This window comes from Heloderma suspectum, chromosome 5, assembly GCF_057233095.1.
Source record: "Heloderma suspectum isolate Gila_16-S chromosome 5, 16-S_ref, whole genome shotgun sequence".
NCBI classification, from domain to species: Eukaryota; Metazoa; Chordata; class Lepidosauria; order Squamata; family Helodermatidae; genus Heloderma; species Heloderma suspectum.
The window spans coordinates 179,871,637-179,889,142 of NC_139462.1; the positions used below are offsets into that span (position 1 = coordinate 179,871,637).

The 17,506-nt window shown below is 45.2% G+C and overlaps 1 protein-coding gene across 1 annotated transcript; it reads left to right on the forward strand.

Moving 5' to 3' along the window:
- The first annotated feature begins 4,373 nt into the window (after positions 1 to 4,373).
- NPVF (neuropeptide VF precursor) lies at positions 4,374 to 17,060 on the forward strand. Its single transcript, XM_084859821.1, has 3 exons — positions 4,374 to 4,511; positions 13,573 to 13,946; positions 16,973 to 17,060. The coding sequence occupies exons 1-3, from the start codon at positions 4,383 to 4,385 to the stop codon at positions 17,058 to 17,060; spliced, it is 591 nt and encodes a 196-aa protein (XP_084715947.1). The 5' UTR covers positions 4,374 to 4,382.
- Positions 17,061 to 17,506: the final 446 nt, after the last annotated feature.

Sequence of the window (17,506 nt, forward strand, 5' to 3'; positions counted from 1 at the left end):
GTGGCAAGTATTTAGTGTGACCTCCCCTTACACTAGAGTAACAGCAGGCACCTAGCTCCCCTAAAAGGACTGGAAGGCCAAGAAAACTTTCAAAGTCTGATGAGAAGTTCCTCATAGTTTCTTCTTTGAGAGACCAGAGGAAGTCCAGCAGCGACCTGGCTCAGCATCTGGCAGCTGCATCGGGATGCCAAGTTGACCCTTCTACAGTCCGAAGAAGCTTGATCAGGAATGGTCTTTGTGGAAGGGTAGCAGCCAAGAAACCACTTTTCCGGAAGGGGAACAGGGTGAAAAGGCTAAGATATGCTAAAGCTCACAAAGATTGGAATGAGGATCAGTGGAAAAGAGTATTATGGAGTGATGAATCCAAGTTTGAAATTTTGGGGTCCAATTGTCGACATTATATGAGAAGAAGAATTGGAGAGAGCTGGATGAATGAGTGCTTGCGGCCTTCAGTGAAACGTGGTGGAGGGTCTGTCCTGGTTTGGGGCTGCATTTCTGCCAGTGCTGTTGGCGATCTTGTCTGTATTGATGGGATCATGAATGCTGAAAAGTACAGACATGTTTTAGTTCATCATGCCATTCCTTCTGGAAAGCGCCTGATTGGGAATGGTTTCATTTTTCAGCATGATAACAATCCCAAGCACACTGCTAATGCAGTGAAATCATATTTAGCAAGGAAAACAGCTGATAAAACACTGACAGTCATGGACTGGCCTCCACAGAGTCCAGACCTGAATATTATAGAGGCAGTATGGGATCACCTGGACAGAGAAAGAAACAAAAGACAACCTACATCTACAGAAGAAATCTGGGAAGTGCTGAAAGAAGCCTTGTATAATATACCAGAAGATTACTTCAGAAAACTTCAGGACAGTCTCCCCAAAAGAGTTCAAGATGTGCTTAGAGCCAAGGGAGGTCACACTAAATACTGACTTTTGCCTGCACATATTTCCTGTATTTTCTGTTTGTATCTTAATACAGAAAAATAATTATGGATGGTCATTAAAACTTTGCTAAAACAACAAAGCTGGTGGTGACCTAAGACTTTTGCACAGTACTGTATATTCAATAAAATCCATAAAACTCACCCATAAAAATCGGCAGCCCAATCTTACAGGAAAGCCAGAAAAAGCAGATGGGTCTTCAGAACTTTCCTGAAGATCAGCAAAACAGGGCCTGATGAACCCCTGATGGAAGATGATTCCAGAGGTGTGGAGCCATCACTGAGAGGGCCCTCTCCTTGTACTCACCAGCCTAACCGGCCTTGGTGGCAGGCAGGTGAGAAGGGCCTTTCCATCAAAACTCTCCCATGGGCTTTCCCCCTGAAGACTGTTGGCTGCTTTGGTTTATGGTGAAATTTTTGACCCCCCCCCATCATTCCAGATGCCTCCAAGATGCAAATGCAAATACTGTAATTTGTACTGAACACTTGAGGCATCTGGGAGGAAGTCTTCTTTGTCTCAGGAATTTCACCAGCAGCCAGAGAGGTCAGGGAAACACAGGGATGGGCTATAGCTAAACCAACAGGATCGATAATAATCTATAATAGCCTTCTGTTTTGGGCTGGCTTAAGGGTTTGGTTATACAAATTCTGGGGCTACATGGCATTCCTCTACGCTACTTTGGATTCTCCACTACAGACTGCTTTCCAAAGTCCTGAAAAGGCTCTCTGCCCATCCACAAGTTTTTAACAGCCTGTCAGGGCTGGGCCATGGGCAACCATCTGCAGAGACTCAGGAGCCAAAAACTGGGAGTCAGAATGAAAGGACAATCAGGAGGATCATTGCAAAAGCAGAGGCAGGACTAGGGGAACAAACCAGGAGTCAGGACTGAGACCAAGACTGAAATACAAGATATGGAAGTCCTTTATACTTCTTCCTGCCCAGGAGGAGTCCATGACTGGATTCACACAACATTACAGCCAGAGTACAGGTTGAGTATGAGTTGAGTGTGGGTTGTCGTTGAACCATGGGTTGTCATTGAATCATGAGTTGTGTTGTGTGAAGCCAGACATGCTAACAAGCCATGGTTTGTTAACCACAAACAACCCACAAAGAGAACCCATAGTTTGTTGTTGGTTGTGAAGTGTGGGTTGTTCATGATTAACAAACCATGACTTGTTAGTGTGGCTGGGTCCACACAACACAAAAAACCCATAGTTCAGTGACAACCCACACTCAACCCATACTCTGCTTTGTCATGTTGTGTGAACCAGGTCAATGGCTAGCTTGGTGGATGGATCCAGCCCAGATCTGGCAGGTTCTTCCCTGAGAGGCTGCAGTCCCATGGTTCCCCATATGGGGCAGTGTTAGCAGTTCCTTACACAGCCACAGGTAGGGGCAGAACCACATACATATCACCTTGCAGGTCAAGGGTAGGACTGGACACCCAAAAATCATTCTTCCAATTTCCCAATATGCCCATACAGAATTCCCGTGACCTGCAAAAGGTTATTAGAAACCCATTGATTGCACTCCTCCTGGGAGCCCTGTAAGGCCGCAACATTTAGCCAGTTAATTAAATAAAAACCTGCCTTGTTCTTAACAGAGGCTGATTCATGTAGGAATTAGGCCTAAAAAGGCCCCATTCCCACTTCTCATCCAAAGTCATGGGCCAACTGTTGGGGCTTAAAAGACTTCAAACCACAGAGGCCTGAAACTTTGTAACAATAGGAGGATCATTCAAGCTGCCCCCACCACCTTCCTGACAAGAGAGGGTGGTGAGTTTGATCTGTGTAGCCCAGCCTCACGCTGGCAACACCCCCACCAGCTGCACGTTTGATGGCCACGTGAATAGGCCCTATGCCCGTACCTGTGTAGAGATGTGTGTAGAGCTCCTCCATGTGAGAGGGATTCTGATTAGCCCAGAATTCCTCCTTGTGTGGAGGAGCCTTGTGTGTGTATATCAGCTGGCAGGCACAGTGGCAGCGAGGAAACAAGGCTGGTGAATGTGTCCACCCTAAGGTGAGACTCATTCCCAGGCCTAGCTGTCCCTATTCTATCCAGCAAAATTTCCCTTCCCCACAGGCAGTTGACATGGAAGCGGGGGGGGGGGTGCTTTCTGGTAAGAGTAGCAAGATATTGTGATGTAAGGTGACATGTAACTCAACAGCTACATAGCTAGGGAGTTTTCATCTAGTAAAAGAAACTATGTGAGTCTCATTGAACTCTTACTCACTTATGAGTAGACAAACATAGGATTGTACTGTAAGTCATTAACATCTGCTTGAACCTTTATAGAGAGCAGCATTTTGTAGACCAAGATAAAGATCAGTTCAGCTAGAATGCTGCATAATACACAGAATGTATGAAAAATGACTGGGCCAATTTTTCAATGAAAAAATGTATGCATTTTTAAATCATGCTATTTCAAAATGAGCCATAAAATAGGTCATTACACACTGGGGCAAAATGAATACGCAATGAATTATTCATCTTTATGGAAATCCTTTGATACTTATTGGTGACATGAGTCATGTAATGCATATCATTTTTGCACGATGTGTCATTAATAATGGATAAGGATTTATCATTGTATTATTATATGAAATGCAACGAAAAATATTAAAACTTGCTCTTCTGCTGGAATCAAGTGATTTACAGCACACCGACGGATTCGCTTAGAAAACGAAGTTGCTCTTTTCATTACTACTGATCACATTTTCATTCCATTTAATAGGAAAGTATGTATTCTCTAGGCCAAGAGTTCAATGGAGCATGTATGGTTCCTGCATGACCCCTGTTGGTTGCAACGGAACTTGCATGGGAGCAGAACTCAGCATCTTGTTCCTCCATGTGGCTGACATCATTACGTAGATATTGACCAGGTTCATACAATCGCCACCAGTTTCTGCAAGCCATTTGCCCTTGCTATGACAAGTGGTGTCTCTTTGCAATTTTGCATGGCTAAAAAAGCAACTACCATCAACTTCTATAATTACATTCTCATGTTAAAAATGGATTGACATTTTATTTCCAAACTGGTGACTGGTGACTGAAGTTGATGCAAGCAACAGAATAATGTGCTTTTCTTGAAAATCTAGTAATTATTAAGCATAAGGTGATTGTATAGGGCCAGACTATTGTAGCCCTAATTAGAGCTCTTTAATAGGCAAGGAAAATATTTGTAAGGTCATCTGCATTATTTTGAGAGGAAACCCTTTTGTTTAAATAAGGTCACAAAACAAATTCTCTGCATTCTTCCCATATATAATACTGAATTGCACCTCTAATTCATATTAAAATGAAGGTGTTTGGTACTGACGTCATGGTGAAAGAATGTTTTTTTGTTGTCTAATAATATAAAAAGATGCTACTTTTTCATGCTGTCCAGATTTGGATCTCTTATGTAAATACAATCTAAGAGAAATTAAAATTATCCCAATGAACAGATTAATCTTATTTACTCTAGCTACATGTTTGCTTTTGGCCTCAAAAACCATCTGCCTTGATGAATCGTTAATGACCAACTTGCAGAGCAGAGAAGAATACAGTGATGATAACTATTCTGAGGTAAGATCTTTACTAGCATGATATTAACCTTAAGACCTTTATTGCTATTAATATACAAAGAGATCCACTGAGAAAATGTTCAAACAGCATGTATATGGATCAAAATACATATAAAAATATGTGTTTATAGCTTCATGCAGTAAAACCTGTTAGTTCGAGTGACATTTTGTTTCTTTGTATAATGGGACTTTTGGTTTGGATCTCAAGATATCATTCTGCTAGCAGAAAGCCTCTTCCAAAGAAGGGCTGTTTTCAAGTTGAGATGGACAAAGCTGTCAACTTCATTTCCTCTCAGTCTCTCTTTTTCCCACTGTGTTAAGTTCATTCAGTCCCATTTCCACATTAGTTTTCCATTAAAAAAAAAAGTCTGTACAAAAATGTGTATGCATTTTTGTAAATATTTCTCCTAAAATATACATTTTTCTATGAAATGTTGCCTAACATATGCATTTTTGCAATTGTTATATAATTGTTACCTTATATAATGCATTTTATACATTTATCCAGCTAATATATGCATTCTTGTGCACACTTTTCCCTAACATATGCATTTCTGTATGCCATTTTTATTCAGAGAACAGCACTGCAAAAATCTGAGAAGTGTGAATATGAAAACATAACTGCATTCTGCTTTGCACATGAATTTTGGAACAGGAAATGTTGTTAAATCCTATGTGAGCCGAATGAAATTGTCCCCATCCCTATTTGCAAGCTAGCAGAAGAGTGTTGCATAAGAAAAATTGCTCTCAACTTCAGATAAATTCTTCTCGTTGAACAAGCTCTTATGCAGGACTTTGCACAAGCTCTAGTCAAGACCTTTCTGTGACCCACCAGAATGTACATGCTACAGCCTGTATTTTCTGGCTGACCACGTTTCTCATGCTGTAATGCCACCACTGATATATTGTAGTGCTGCACTGTGAGAGGTCCTCCACTAGCACTTGCGCAAAGCTCACAGAACAGCACTAAGATGTTTCCTTCTTCCACTCACGGTTTTTCGGATCCAAAAACCATTCTTATGAAGGATGCTGTCCAACATGACAACACTGTGTTATAAAAGCAGACTTGCAAAGTGAAGATTAATCCTTTGCTCTCCACTACTATAACACAACCATTACTAAATCAGGGTGGACAACTGCAGGAGGTGCAGGGGTCATTTTCACCCATGGATTCCCCCCCCCCGGGCCACACACACCCCATGGAGGAGACACACACGCACACAATTAAAAATGGTATCCGTAGCAGCTACTGTGGATGCCATTATCCAAACAGAACATTTTAACTGAATTTGGGGGGCAACAGAGAGCAGCAGGGGGTAGGTCATGCAGTGGGGGCCGCAGCAGCCTGCGTGTTGCCCACCCCTGTCCTAAAGGAAGTGTGCATTCTTCAAGCAAGGATGCACATTCCCGGCTGCTCCTGCTCACTCCTTTCCAAGGCTGAAAAAGCAATGTCATGCTTGCCACTGCCGAACGTTCTGTCCCATGTGTGGCTGTGCTCTGGGCTGGCGGGGGTGGCCTCGCTAAGAGGTAAATGTCACATCCCACGTTTTGATTTGGAAATTCAAAAAAATCCCATTTGCAAAGTTTTCTAGCGGCCTGTGCCTCCTGCTAAACCTTCCAAGTGGCTTGAAATGTCTTAACCATTTGAACTGCACTTGGAATCCTTGACTGTGAGATGAAATGTACAAAAACATTCTCTCCCCTTCCTCCTCTGCCCACCCTTCAGACTACTATAGAAATTAGAGCATCTTGGTCTACACATACAACGAACATCATCTTTTTAGTTAGTGTGGGAATTAGCTCGACCACCGAGTGGGGACTAGGGTGGCCATGCGTCTTACTTTGCAGAGGAGAGCCCTTTATTTGAAGGCTTGTCAGAGGACAGTCCTCTACTTGAAGGTGTCCTCTGTTTGAAGGACTGTTCAATCTAAGTCCAATTTAAAAGTAAAGCAGGCGAGCAGCAAGTTTGCCCATCCACACTTACCACCTGGACAGCGGACTAAGCAGGAACACAAGTCACCTGATCACAGTCTTCTACCCTATGGGGAGGCGGGTTGTATTTCTATTTAAATTATAGTAATTATTTCTAAACGTGCATGTATACATATAAATCAGCATAGGCAAATTTTGTGAAAAATAGGTGTCCTCTTTTTTGGGTGGCACATGTAGAGCCACCCTGCTGGGCAGAGGTGTACAAATGTCCCATTTCCATATATATGCAACCATGTGTCCTGGGCTGCATGAGTACCAAATTTCAAGACTCTGCTTGATAAAGAAGTGTCCCCTCCTCCAAACTCGAGTCTGAAGAGGCAGTAGAGTTTCTATAATATTATATTCCATTCCATGAGTAGCTTAGCTTGCTCTGGACTGAAATGTTGGCCTCTGTTGTATGTTAATGCCATGTCCAAGGCTCGGCCTATCAGGTGCAAAACGTTGTTTTTCAAATGTTTTTGGAAATGAGTGTTGTGCCTCAAGCACTACCTGCGTAGAAAGGCTCAGCTTTCTGAGTGAACTGGAAGTGCCTTAACCAAATGTTCCCCTTTCAGACTTTTTAAATAATCATGGATGGTGTCTGGGACCGCGTGTGTGCCAAATGTGCGCAGTCTGGGTGGTCTGGAAAGTCCCCTTAGCCAGTGTCCTTCATGCCTCCATTTCAAGGCAGGTGCATTATACCTTTCAGATTGTTCCAGTTGACAGTGTGCTTGGGGCTTTCTGGGTGACCTAGAAGCAGTGAAGGCTGGTGGCTCTGATTTTGGGTGGGGCTGTGATTCCATTCTGGGTTTTAGTCAGAACCAGCCAGAACTCTAAAAGAGCTATCTAAGGTGCTGAACCCTATCCCCAAAATGGGTTCAGCACCTTGGATAGCTTCTTTAGATTTCTGGCTGGTTCTGACTGAAACCCAGAATGGAATTACAGTCCCACCCAAAATCAGAGCCACCAGCCTCCACTCCCTAGAAGTACCTTAATCATTTGAGGTACATTTGAGCAATGCAATCCAATGCTTGTCTACTCAGAAGGAATGTCTACTCATCTTTTTAATGTGGTTTTTAAACATTATTATGGTTTTTATTGGTTAGCTTCAGAAAGGCAACACAGAAATATAATTAAAAATACATAAATACCCAAATAAGTAAAGGTAAGTATGCATAGGACTGCAAACGCAGGTGAAAGTGTCCCTTTGGGAGGGTGTCCCATTCTCATCTTTTTTCTGGTACTACAGTTGTCTTGAATTTTGCATGCACACCGAGTCAGGGTTCTCCAGCCCAATGGCCTTCAGCTTGCATGGCCCTGACGTGCCATCCATGGAGCAGGGCTGAGTGCTTCTTAGGTCAGGCTAGAGAGAGTTTAAAGTAGGGATGTCAGAGAAATCTGCTGTGGATTCAAATGAGGCCGGATTCTTTGGAATCCGGCCACAGGAATCTGCAGTGGATCGGGACCACTTACCTCTGCTCCAGGAGGACTGGAGGTGGAACGGCACTCAGCTGCTTCTTGCCAGCCAGAGCCATTTGCCTCCTCCCTGTCCCTGCTGATTGCCATGTCTTTAAAAAAAAAAAGCGATCAGGAGTGCTGTGTGTAGCACTCAAACAAAAACAGAAGTGTACTTGCAGCCTTTTCACACAACTGCTGCTGGGATTCACCCCCTATATTCCGAACTGCCAACCTTCTCATAGTTTGAATCACTGATGCTGCTTAAATGCATAGCCTGGCTTTAAGGGGTGTACGGATTCCCCACTGTCTGTTCCGGTGGGGAATCCATGTGGGGGGGAGGCGATCCATTCCTCCACCCCGGAATAATCCAGAGCGGTTTCGCTCCGCTCAGATTCCGGGAGGGGGCGAAACTGGCTTGGGGGGCGCTTACCTTCCCTCCTGCTAGTCAGAGCCGTTCGCCTCCTCCCTGTCCCTGCCGATTGCCATGTCTTTTTTTTTTTTTTAATGGCGATCGGGGGGATGTGCCCATGGACTTATATGCAAATAGAGTCATGAATCTTGCATATAAGTCTATGAGTCCATAGGCTTATACGCAAGATTCACGGCTCTATTTTGCTTATAAGTCTATGGGTACATGCGATCAGCAGGATGTGCCCATAGACTTATATGCAAAATAGAGCCGTGAATCTTGCGTACACCCCTAGTTTAAAGCCAGGCTATGGATTTAAGCAGCATCAGTGATTCAAACTATGAGAAGGTTGGCAGTTCGGAATATAGGGGGTGAATCCCAGCAGCAGTTGTGTGAAAAGGCTGCAAGTACACTTCTGTTTTTGTTTGAGTGCTACACACAGCCTCTAACTAACAAGATGGGGAAGAGAAAAAGTGGGGGAAATTAACTATAAAAGGACATAAATTGGCACAGCATGAACAGGGAATCCATGTTGCTGATCAAAGTGATGTCATAGGCACCCTCCAGTAGGTGTGACATCAGTACAAATACTGTTCACACAGCACTCAACAACGGGGGTTTAAATTAGTGGGGCGGGTGAAATACCCATTTTTCAGCCATCTTGGAATCACACACTGAGCACTAGAGATGGATGTTCTTTCTTTGCAATGTGTGCATGATCCAGTGGGAAAGTGGATTGTGCACTAATGAGTAACCACAGTGTGTTTTCTCTGCAAAAAGTCCTGCCACAAAGCCCCACTCTACCAGTTCAGTTTGGTATTAATTAAGAGCAGGAGTAGACAATTTCTGGGGCATTGGAGAGCCACATTGCCCACCCAGAAACCACCAGGGGCCATACCCCTGCCCCCTGCTTCAAGCAAAATTGCCACAGTGGCAAAAAGGTGGCTATTTTGCTTGGAGGGCCTGTGTCCCTTGTTTGGAAACATGATCGCACTCCCAGGAGCCTCCCGGGGGATTGATTCTGCTTTTTCCTTTTCAAACAAAATCATTGCTTTTTTTTGCCCTTGCTGCCACCACAGCCAATTCAGTTGTGGGGGGGGGGGCTGCAAAAAAGACCATGGGGAATGTATACACTCCATGGGCCATGTGTTGCCCACCCTTGGTCAAGAGCATTCTTAGCATCAGGATTAATCCACCAGTGTCCAGTAGGTAAAATATTAGGGACTTGATCCTAAGCATGTTTGGAATAAGTTCCACTGTGTTCAATGGGGCTGCCTTGGAATTAGTTCCACAGTGTTCAATAAGACTACCTTGGAATTAGTTCCACTGTGTTTGATGGGACTACCTAGGTATAAGCCCCAGTGTTCCACTACCTTTTTAGTCAGTGTGTTTAGGATTACAGTCTGAAAATGCTTAATCACTAGCAATGGTGCTGTCTTTATTAGAAATCACTAGGTCTCCTACTGATGGTCTCCAAATGATTCCACACAGAAAGTCATGAAGGGTCTTTGACAAGAGGAACAGCTGGATCAGGGAACACTGGAAGACATTTGCATCAAACAGATGAGTGAAGCAAAACAGTTATACCAATATGGGTATGATGCAAAGGACAAAACAAAGGCCATGATAAGCTAAAGACCAACATGTTTCTCACATTAAGATCACTAAAATGTGCAATAAAATATTTCCAAATGCTTAAATAAAAGTTGCTGGAAACATTCCTGGGATATTTGGTGACAACCAAAAGGCACTTCAGAGTGGAAGTCAACCTGGAAGTCCAGAAAGTCTTCTGCACCAATTTCGTTTGTCCGATTATAATAGGTTGGATTCAGGGTCTGCCTTCCACAAGAGCAAGGGGCCTTCCATGAAAGGAAGGGCTCAGCTCACGGAAGGTCCTACCATCCACATTTTGGGGATCCCCCTTCCGCCCCACACCAAAGCTCATCCCATTCAGCAAGGTCTCCTGACTCTCCATGTAGCATTTTGAGGGAGCTGGAGGGGTTATGGTAGGAAGTTGGGATGTCCACTTCCACCCACACAGTTGATCCAGCTAAAATCTGAATCCAACCCCTTGTCTTTTTAGTGTAAAATCCAACATAAGTCCTACAATAGTAGACCTATTGAAATGAATGGAACTTAACTTAGTCATGACTAAATCATGTCCTCTTTATTCTTATTATATTTATATCCCACCTTTTTCCCAATCCTGGGACTCAAGGCAGCTTTACAGCATTAAAACTTGTACAATTAAAACCTATAAATAGAAGTATACAGAAGTTAAAAATATAATTTGTCAGGAGCGCCCTAGCTGCCTCTTGCAGTCCCCACCAATAGCCAACTCAGGACACAGACGACGAGGAATTCTTTCCAAGACTTTATTCCTTTATTACTTTATGACTCTTTCAGAATACTAGTTGCTAGCGCCAAAGCAAGGAACAGCACTGGGGAAAGATAGCTGAGTAGCCTAAGCTCCAGGTAAGGCAGTTGGTCCCCGTTTGAAGGAGAATCACAGGAAGACCCTGAACTTATGGGCTAGGGAGAGATCCTCCCTCTTTCCCTTGGGTCCTCGGGACGCGACCGTTGTTTGCGTGCCAAACGAGCGCTACGCCTCCTTTCCGCGCCCTCCATCTATCGTCGCTCCCTGCGTCTGCGCCGAGCATCCAGCAAGCCCCCCTCCAGCGCTCTCTCACTGCCAGGGTCACTATCTATCCCAGGAATGCTGGCAGGAGGAATCTCTACCAGCTGCTGCACTTGTGAGAGATGAGCAAGCTCCTCTCCCACGGATTGCTCTTCCTCCTCAGAATCAGAACTGCTCTGGGGCTCTATTGGCTCAGTTTCCACCCTGACATAATTAAATCGTCAATAGTATTAAAATTATATAAAATATCAAAACGTTAAAAGACAACAAGAAATATAGTATCCATCCATCATATTCTCACAGGTCCAGACTAGCTATCCCCAAAAGCCTGCCGGAACAAAAAAGGTTTTACATGCCTGCGAAAGCCTATCAAGGAAGGTGCCACTCTCACCTCTCTGGGAAGGGAGTTCCAGAGCCTTGGGGCAACCACCGAGAAGGCCCTCTCTCACATTCCCACCAGACATGCCTGTGATGGTGCGGGCCTGCAAGAAGGGCCTCCCCTGAAGATCTCAGGGCATGAGTAGGCTCATAGGGGAGAATATGGTCTTTCAGATAACCTGGACCCGAGCTGTATAGGGCTTTATAGGACATGACCAGCACTTCGAATTGTGCCCAGAAACAGACTGGGAGCCAGTGGAGCTGTTTTAGCAGGGGACTGGTATGCTCCCTGTAGCCAGCCCCAGTCAGCAGTCTGGCAGCAGCTCTTTGAACCAGCTAAAGTTTCCAAGCACTTTTCAGAGGCAGCCCCACATACAGCCCATTACAGTAATCCAAACGGGATGTAACTAAGGCATGTGTCACACCACGGCCAAGTCAGACATCTCAAGGAACGGGCAAAGCTGGAGCACAAGCTTTATCTGTCCAAATGCACTCCTGGCCACCGCTGAGACCTGGGCATCCAAGCAAAGGGCTGAATCCAGAAGTATACCCAAGCTGCGAACCTGTGTCTTCAGGGGGAGTGTAACCCCATCCAGCACAAGCTGAATCCCTATTCCCTGATCTACCTTTCAACTGACCAGGAGCACCTCTGCCTTGTCTGGATTAAGCTTCAACTTGTTTGCCCTCATCCAGTCCATTACTGCTGAGAGACACCAGTTCAGCACCCCAACAGCTTCCTTGGAATTAGATGGAAAGGAAAAGTAGAGCTGGGTGTCATCAGCGTACTGGTGACACCGAACCCCAAAACTCCGGACAACCTCCCCCAGTGGTTTCATGTATATGTTAAGTAGCACGGGGGACAGAACAGAACCCTGAGGAACTCCACAGGCCAATGGCCAGGGAGTCGAACAGAAGTCCCCCAGCACCACCTTCTGGGTCTGCCCCTCCAAGAAGGAATGGAGCCACTGTAAAACAGTGCCTCCAAGTCCCATCTCAGCAAGGCGGCCCTGAAGGATACCATGGTCGATGGTATCAAAAGCCACTGAGAGGTCCAGCAGAACCAACAGGGACACATTCCCCCGTCTAGTCCCCAGCGTAGGTCATCCACCAAGGCGACCAAAGCTGTTTCTGTCCCATAACTGGGTCTGAAGCCGGATTGAAATGGATCTAGATAATCTGTCTCATCCAGGAATCCCTGGAGTTGGGAGGCCACCATGCACTCCAATATCTTGCCCAGAAATGGAATATTGGAGTCTTGCTGATAATTATCCAATATGGTGGGGTTCAGGGAGGGCTATTTTAACAAAGGTCTCACCACTGCCTCCTTCAGGCAGGCTGGAACTCTGCCTTGCTTAAGGGAGGCATAAACCACTCCCCTTACCCAGTCCACCTCTGGCTACTTTTATGAGCCAGGAAGGGCAAGGATCTAGAACACATGTGGTGGCTGTCACCTCTCCCAGGATCCTGTGCACATCCTCAGGCTGTACAAACTGAAAAGTATCCAACAACACTAGACAAGCAGGGGCCATGGTTACATCCACTGGGTTTGTATCAACTATAGTATCCAAGTCAGAGCAGATCTGAGCGATTTTGTCTGCAAAGTGCTGAGCAAATTGTATACAGCAAGCTGTCAAGAGGTTTAAATTATCCTCTTGCAGGCAGGTGTGTAAAAGACCCCTGACCACTCGAAACAGCTCCACTGGACGGCTCTTTGCAGACGCAAGAGTGGCAGAACAAAATATTTTCTGTGCTGCCCATATTTCCACAGAGTAGGCCTTCCAATAGGCCCATGTTCGATCAGATTCACTCTGGGTTTTCTGCCAACGTTGCTGTAGTTGTCTTCTCACTTGTTTCATCACTGCCAGCTCCCTGGAAAACCAGGGTTCTGGTGCAGCTCCACTTCGTGAGAGAGGACAAATGGGTCTACTCTAAGTAGGGTCTACTTCGGTTGGATTCTACCCTTAGATTTCAAGCCAGTAGACAGGATATGTTCTTTTGAGCTTAACCATTGAACGGTACCTAGGGTTTGAGGTGTAATCATCATCGTCGTCATCATCATCATCTTCCAGTGGCAATTCACTTCATTTCTACAAATGCAACTTTTCTAAACAGTCACAAGTGCAAAAGCCTAACCACTGTCTCACTTAATCCGCAACATGTCATCAGTTTATCATTTCCTTGAAATCATTTTCTTATTTTTCCTTTTAGTCTAGTGAAGACATTATAGAAGAAAAGCAGAGAAGTGTGAACCTTGAAGAACTGAAGGGCTGGGAGCTGCAGAACATCATTAAGATGAGTACGCCAACCACGAAGAGGGTTCCAGATTCAGCTGCTAATTTGCCACTGAGGTGTGGCAGAAACTTTCAGGAGGAAAGAAGCATCAAACCTGCAGCCAACCTGCCTCTCAGATTTGGAAGGGCATCTGCCAGAAGCCTCTCTAGGCATCCCCTTCCTTCCCCACACCGGTTTGAGAGAGCACCTTTTCTTCAAAGTTCCTTCCATAACTTGCCACAAAGATTTGGGAGATCACATCTGTTACGCCTGCCTCAAGAGATCCAAGATTATGACCAAGACAAAAAGAAGTAAATAGCTCAAAACGTGCTTGATTGTTTTTTATCATTTTATTCCGTTACTGAATATTTTATGTATTGTTCACATAACAAACAATAAGTATCCTAACTTCGTGACTCAGTCAAACTGTCATAATAATATATAGTTCTGAATTTGTAAAGAAGGTACTCCCTGAAGCCCAAGGTATGTTATTTAGGGCTTGATAAAAACTGAAAAGAGCTTCAGCCTGAAGATAGGTAGGGTGCTGTTCAGACATTCTAGCTGACATTGGCTGGCATCAATGGTAAGACATGGTTGGGCACCTGCCAAAGGCCCACACCACAGCAAGGGCCCACTGAGAAGAGACCCCGGGAGTTGCCCCTCCTCTTCACCATTGCAACCTGATTGTTCACCTGCCTCTCGCTTTGGCCAGACATCTGTGATGGTGTGAAGTAGGAGCAGTAGATGCCTCTGCCTACTTGTTCACTGCCTCTCTGCCTGGCAAGCAAAGAGGTGGTAGCAGTGATGTGGAAGAGGAGGAGGAGAAGGAGCAGTAGCTGGTGAGAGTGCTGGTAAGAAGGCAGGCTCAGTGAGGGACAGGCCCATTCAGGGTGTCCTACCCAAGGGCCCTCCAAAAACTGGAGCCAGCACAGGACCCCACCTTCTCCCTTACATCATGAATGATTGCCCCACTCTCCTGCCCTCCATGCACTGGAGGGTGACAGCTTCCCGTGGGGAGTCTGATCTATTCAGGTAGGCTGTCCACACAACTGAGAAGCCATCTCACACAGTCTTCTAAAACGCATGGGGAGGCTACATGGGTGGAGCAGACTCCCGGTTGCAGGAGTTCACTTTCAAACTTGTGGAGAGTGGCAGGCCCAGGTGACAGGGACATGACCGGGGTAGGGGAGGGTTTGTCCATGAGTTTGTCCACACTTTCCCCAAACAAGATTCCAGTGGAGGCTGGTGGCTCTGATGTCAGTGGGGCAGCGAACCAGCTCTGTGTTTCAGTCAGAACCACTCAGAACTAGGGATGTAAGGATTGTGTAAAATCCATTCCATCTGTGTTTTGTGGATTGTCAGGCACCTTTAGTTCCGTTGTCCGCCCATCGACGGAATTGGATTTTTATTTTTATTTTTTGTTTCCAAATCTGTGCAAATATGCATTTGCACAAATTTGCCCATGCGAATTTCAACAAAATTCAACAAAATTTGGGAAAGTTAGAAAACCAGTCTGCAAGTCCATGGAATCTGTCTGACTGTGGAAAAGCTGGTCCACTGCAGAATCTATGCATCATATTCATGAAAATCTCAACTCATTTGGTTCCGTTGCAGATTTATCCAACATCCCTAGTCAGAACTCTAAAGGACCTATCCAAGGTACACCTTGGATAGGTCCTTTAGAGTTCTGACTGGTTCTGACTAAAACCCAGAGCAGATGCACCGCCCCACTGCCATCAGAGCCACCAGCCTCCACTGCATGAGTCTAACTGCATGCATTTTAGAATGCCTGGACAGAACATAGGGATGGAGACAAATGTAATATGTTTAGACCACTGGGGCATCCTCTTTCCTCTCTGGGGTCAAGCTCCAAAAAAGAAGGCAAGAAAACAGTTCTGCAGAGACCAGCCGTGCACCACTGATTGTCAGGGAGGGGGGCATGATGTCATCAAGAAACCTGCCCCCAATCCCTGCAGAAGTTTTGTATTTACATGTCCCTTTTAAAAATAATTAACAAGTTGACAAATGAATCGATACACACATAAACATTTGCACAGCCATTTTAAAAATAAAAAGGAGCTGCACAGTCCACGTAAAGCATAGAGGAACACCTGATCCGGCAAATGAATGCTCTCCAGTGGAACGCCATCACTCATGCCTTTGTTGAAAATTCTGTGCACGTGGTTTCCTGCTCCTGCTTCAGACTAGGGATGGTGTGAAACTTCAAGTTCGTGATGTGACCTTCCACTGCTCAAATGGTCTGGCCCCATTTTAAGTTGGGCCCAGCCCCCTTCAAGCTGGCCCAGTTCCAAATGAGCTTCAAACCCTGCCTCCTGGTTCCATGTCAGTCTTGCCCTACTTACCCTGAGCCAAATAAAGCCCCATGCTCCTTGGGAAAAGAAGAGATGGAACAGCCAGCAGGAGACAGGTAATTTCCTGCTGGGGAATCATGTTATTTTCTGGCTACGTGCCTCATAATCTCCTGGCTGGAAATGACACTCCATCAGTCTTGAAGGCATCAGCAATTTGATGTCCTCCAAATGTTTTGGATGACAATTCCCAGAATCCTTGTTCATTGGCCATGCTGGTTAGGGCTTATGGGAGTTGCAGTGTAAAACATCTGGAGGGCAATGGTTGCCAACCCTAAATTTACAGCTAAGGAGAGGCCTTGTGGGGATCCCTCCACCACCTGTTACCCGAGGGGTGTTGAACCTCTTTTGACCCGAGGGCCAATTTCCATTTTGGAGAATCTCTCAGGGGCTGCATTCCAGTGATGGGTGGGGCCAAAGGCAAGAGGGGCCAAAAGGAGCCAAAAGACCAAAACACCAGCATATTGTAGCGTAAAGCTCTTGTTGCCAGTCGCTAAGCCTTAGGAGAAACATTTCAAGCTTTGAGAAAGGGGGAAAAATGCACAGAAGCTGAGAAACCATCAAATGACCAGTGGCCAGGGGAAAGGCCATCTGGGGAACCCTAGAGGCCTGGATTGGGACCCTGGCCCTGAGGCTCTGCACCCATTTGTTACCCTCACTCTGGCTCTCCCTTCCACCAGATTGTGTGTGTTCATGTGTGTGCTGGGGAAAGGGGGACTAGCAGAGAAGGGCTATTTCAAGTGTTGATTGAGCTTTTCAAGTGTTCGTGATATTGCACCCTTGTCAGGCAGGAACTCATGAGGTTTTTGTAACATTCAACAGGAACACTTGAAAAGCCCAATTAATTTCCAGGATGAGCCAGAGATGGCGCAAGGTTACACATCCTTACTTCCCATCCATACCTGTTAATCTTTTCAGCACCCTGATTTGTAATTGATTCTTTCTTTCTTTTTCTTCCTTCCTTCCAGATTTGGCAGTTCAAACAACCATATGAAAAGGGGTTCTGATGATGAAGAGGACAGCCTTTGGAAGACTTTGGATGAATTTCCTTTCTAATAAGGCAGTGTGGAGGGGGAAAAGAACAAAATGAGGGAAAGAAAACCCTCTGCTTTCCAACAATTATTTCCATTGCAAAGCATTTGTCCTTAGGCAAGCACTTGTAGGGTGCTGACGATAACTGTTGTACTTGTTTGTTTCCATAGCCATGCTGGAGATTTCTGCTCTCTACAGGTGATGTCCAGTTAATTGTAAATAACATTTTGAAAAATATTATTGTATGTAACCAAAGATACTGTAAGCAAAATAAAAAAGTAGTCACTACATTAAGTCTACCTTGTTCATGAGGAGCTGCAACAGTGCTAGAAGGGTTCATTTTCTTTAGGTTAAAAGCTTAAAAGAAAAGTCACTAGAGGCACAATCCTATGCATGTTTAGACAGAGAAAAGACCTACAACTCCCAGCATGCCCCAGCAGCCATGCTGGCTGGGACATGCTAGGAGTTAT

Excerpts from the sequence above, each read along its gene's own strand:
- NPVF (XM_084859821.1), top strand. The coding sequence starts at position 4,383 with ATGAACAGATTAATCTTATTTACTCTAGCTACATGTTTGCTTTTGGCC. Across the intron at positions 4,512-13,572 it reads GTGATGATAACTATTCTGAG|TCTAGTGAAGACATTATAGA; the intron begins GTAAGATCTTTA and ends TTTTCCTTTTAG. Across the intron at positions 13,947-16,972 it reads TATGACCAAGACAAAAAGAA|ATTTGGCAGTTCAAACAACC; the intron begins GTAAATAGCTCA and ends CCTTCCTTCCAG.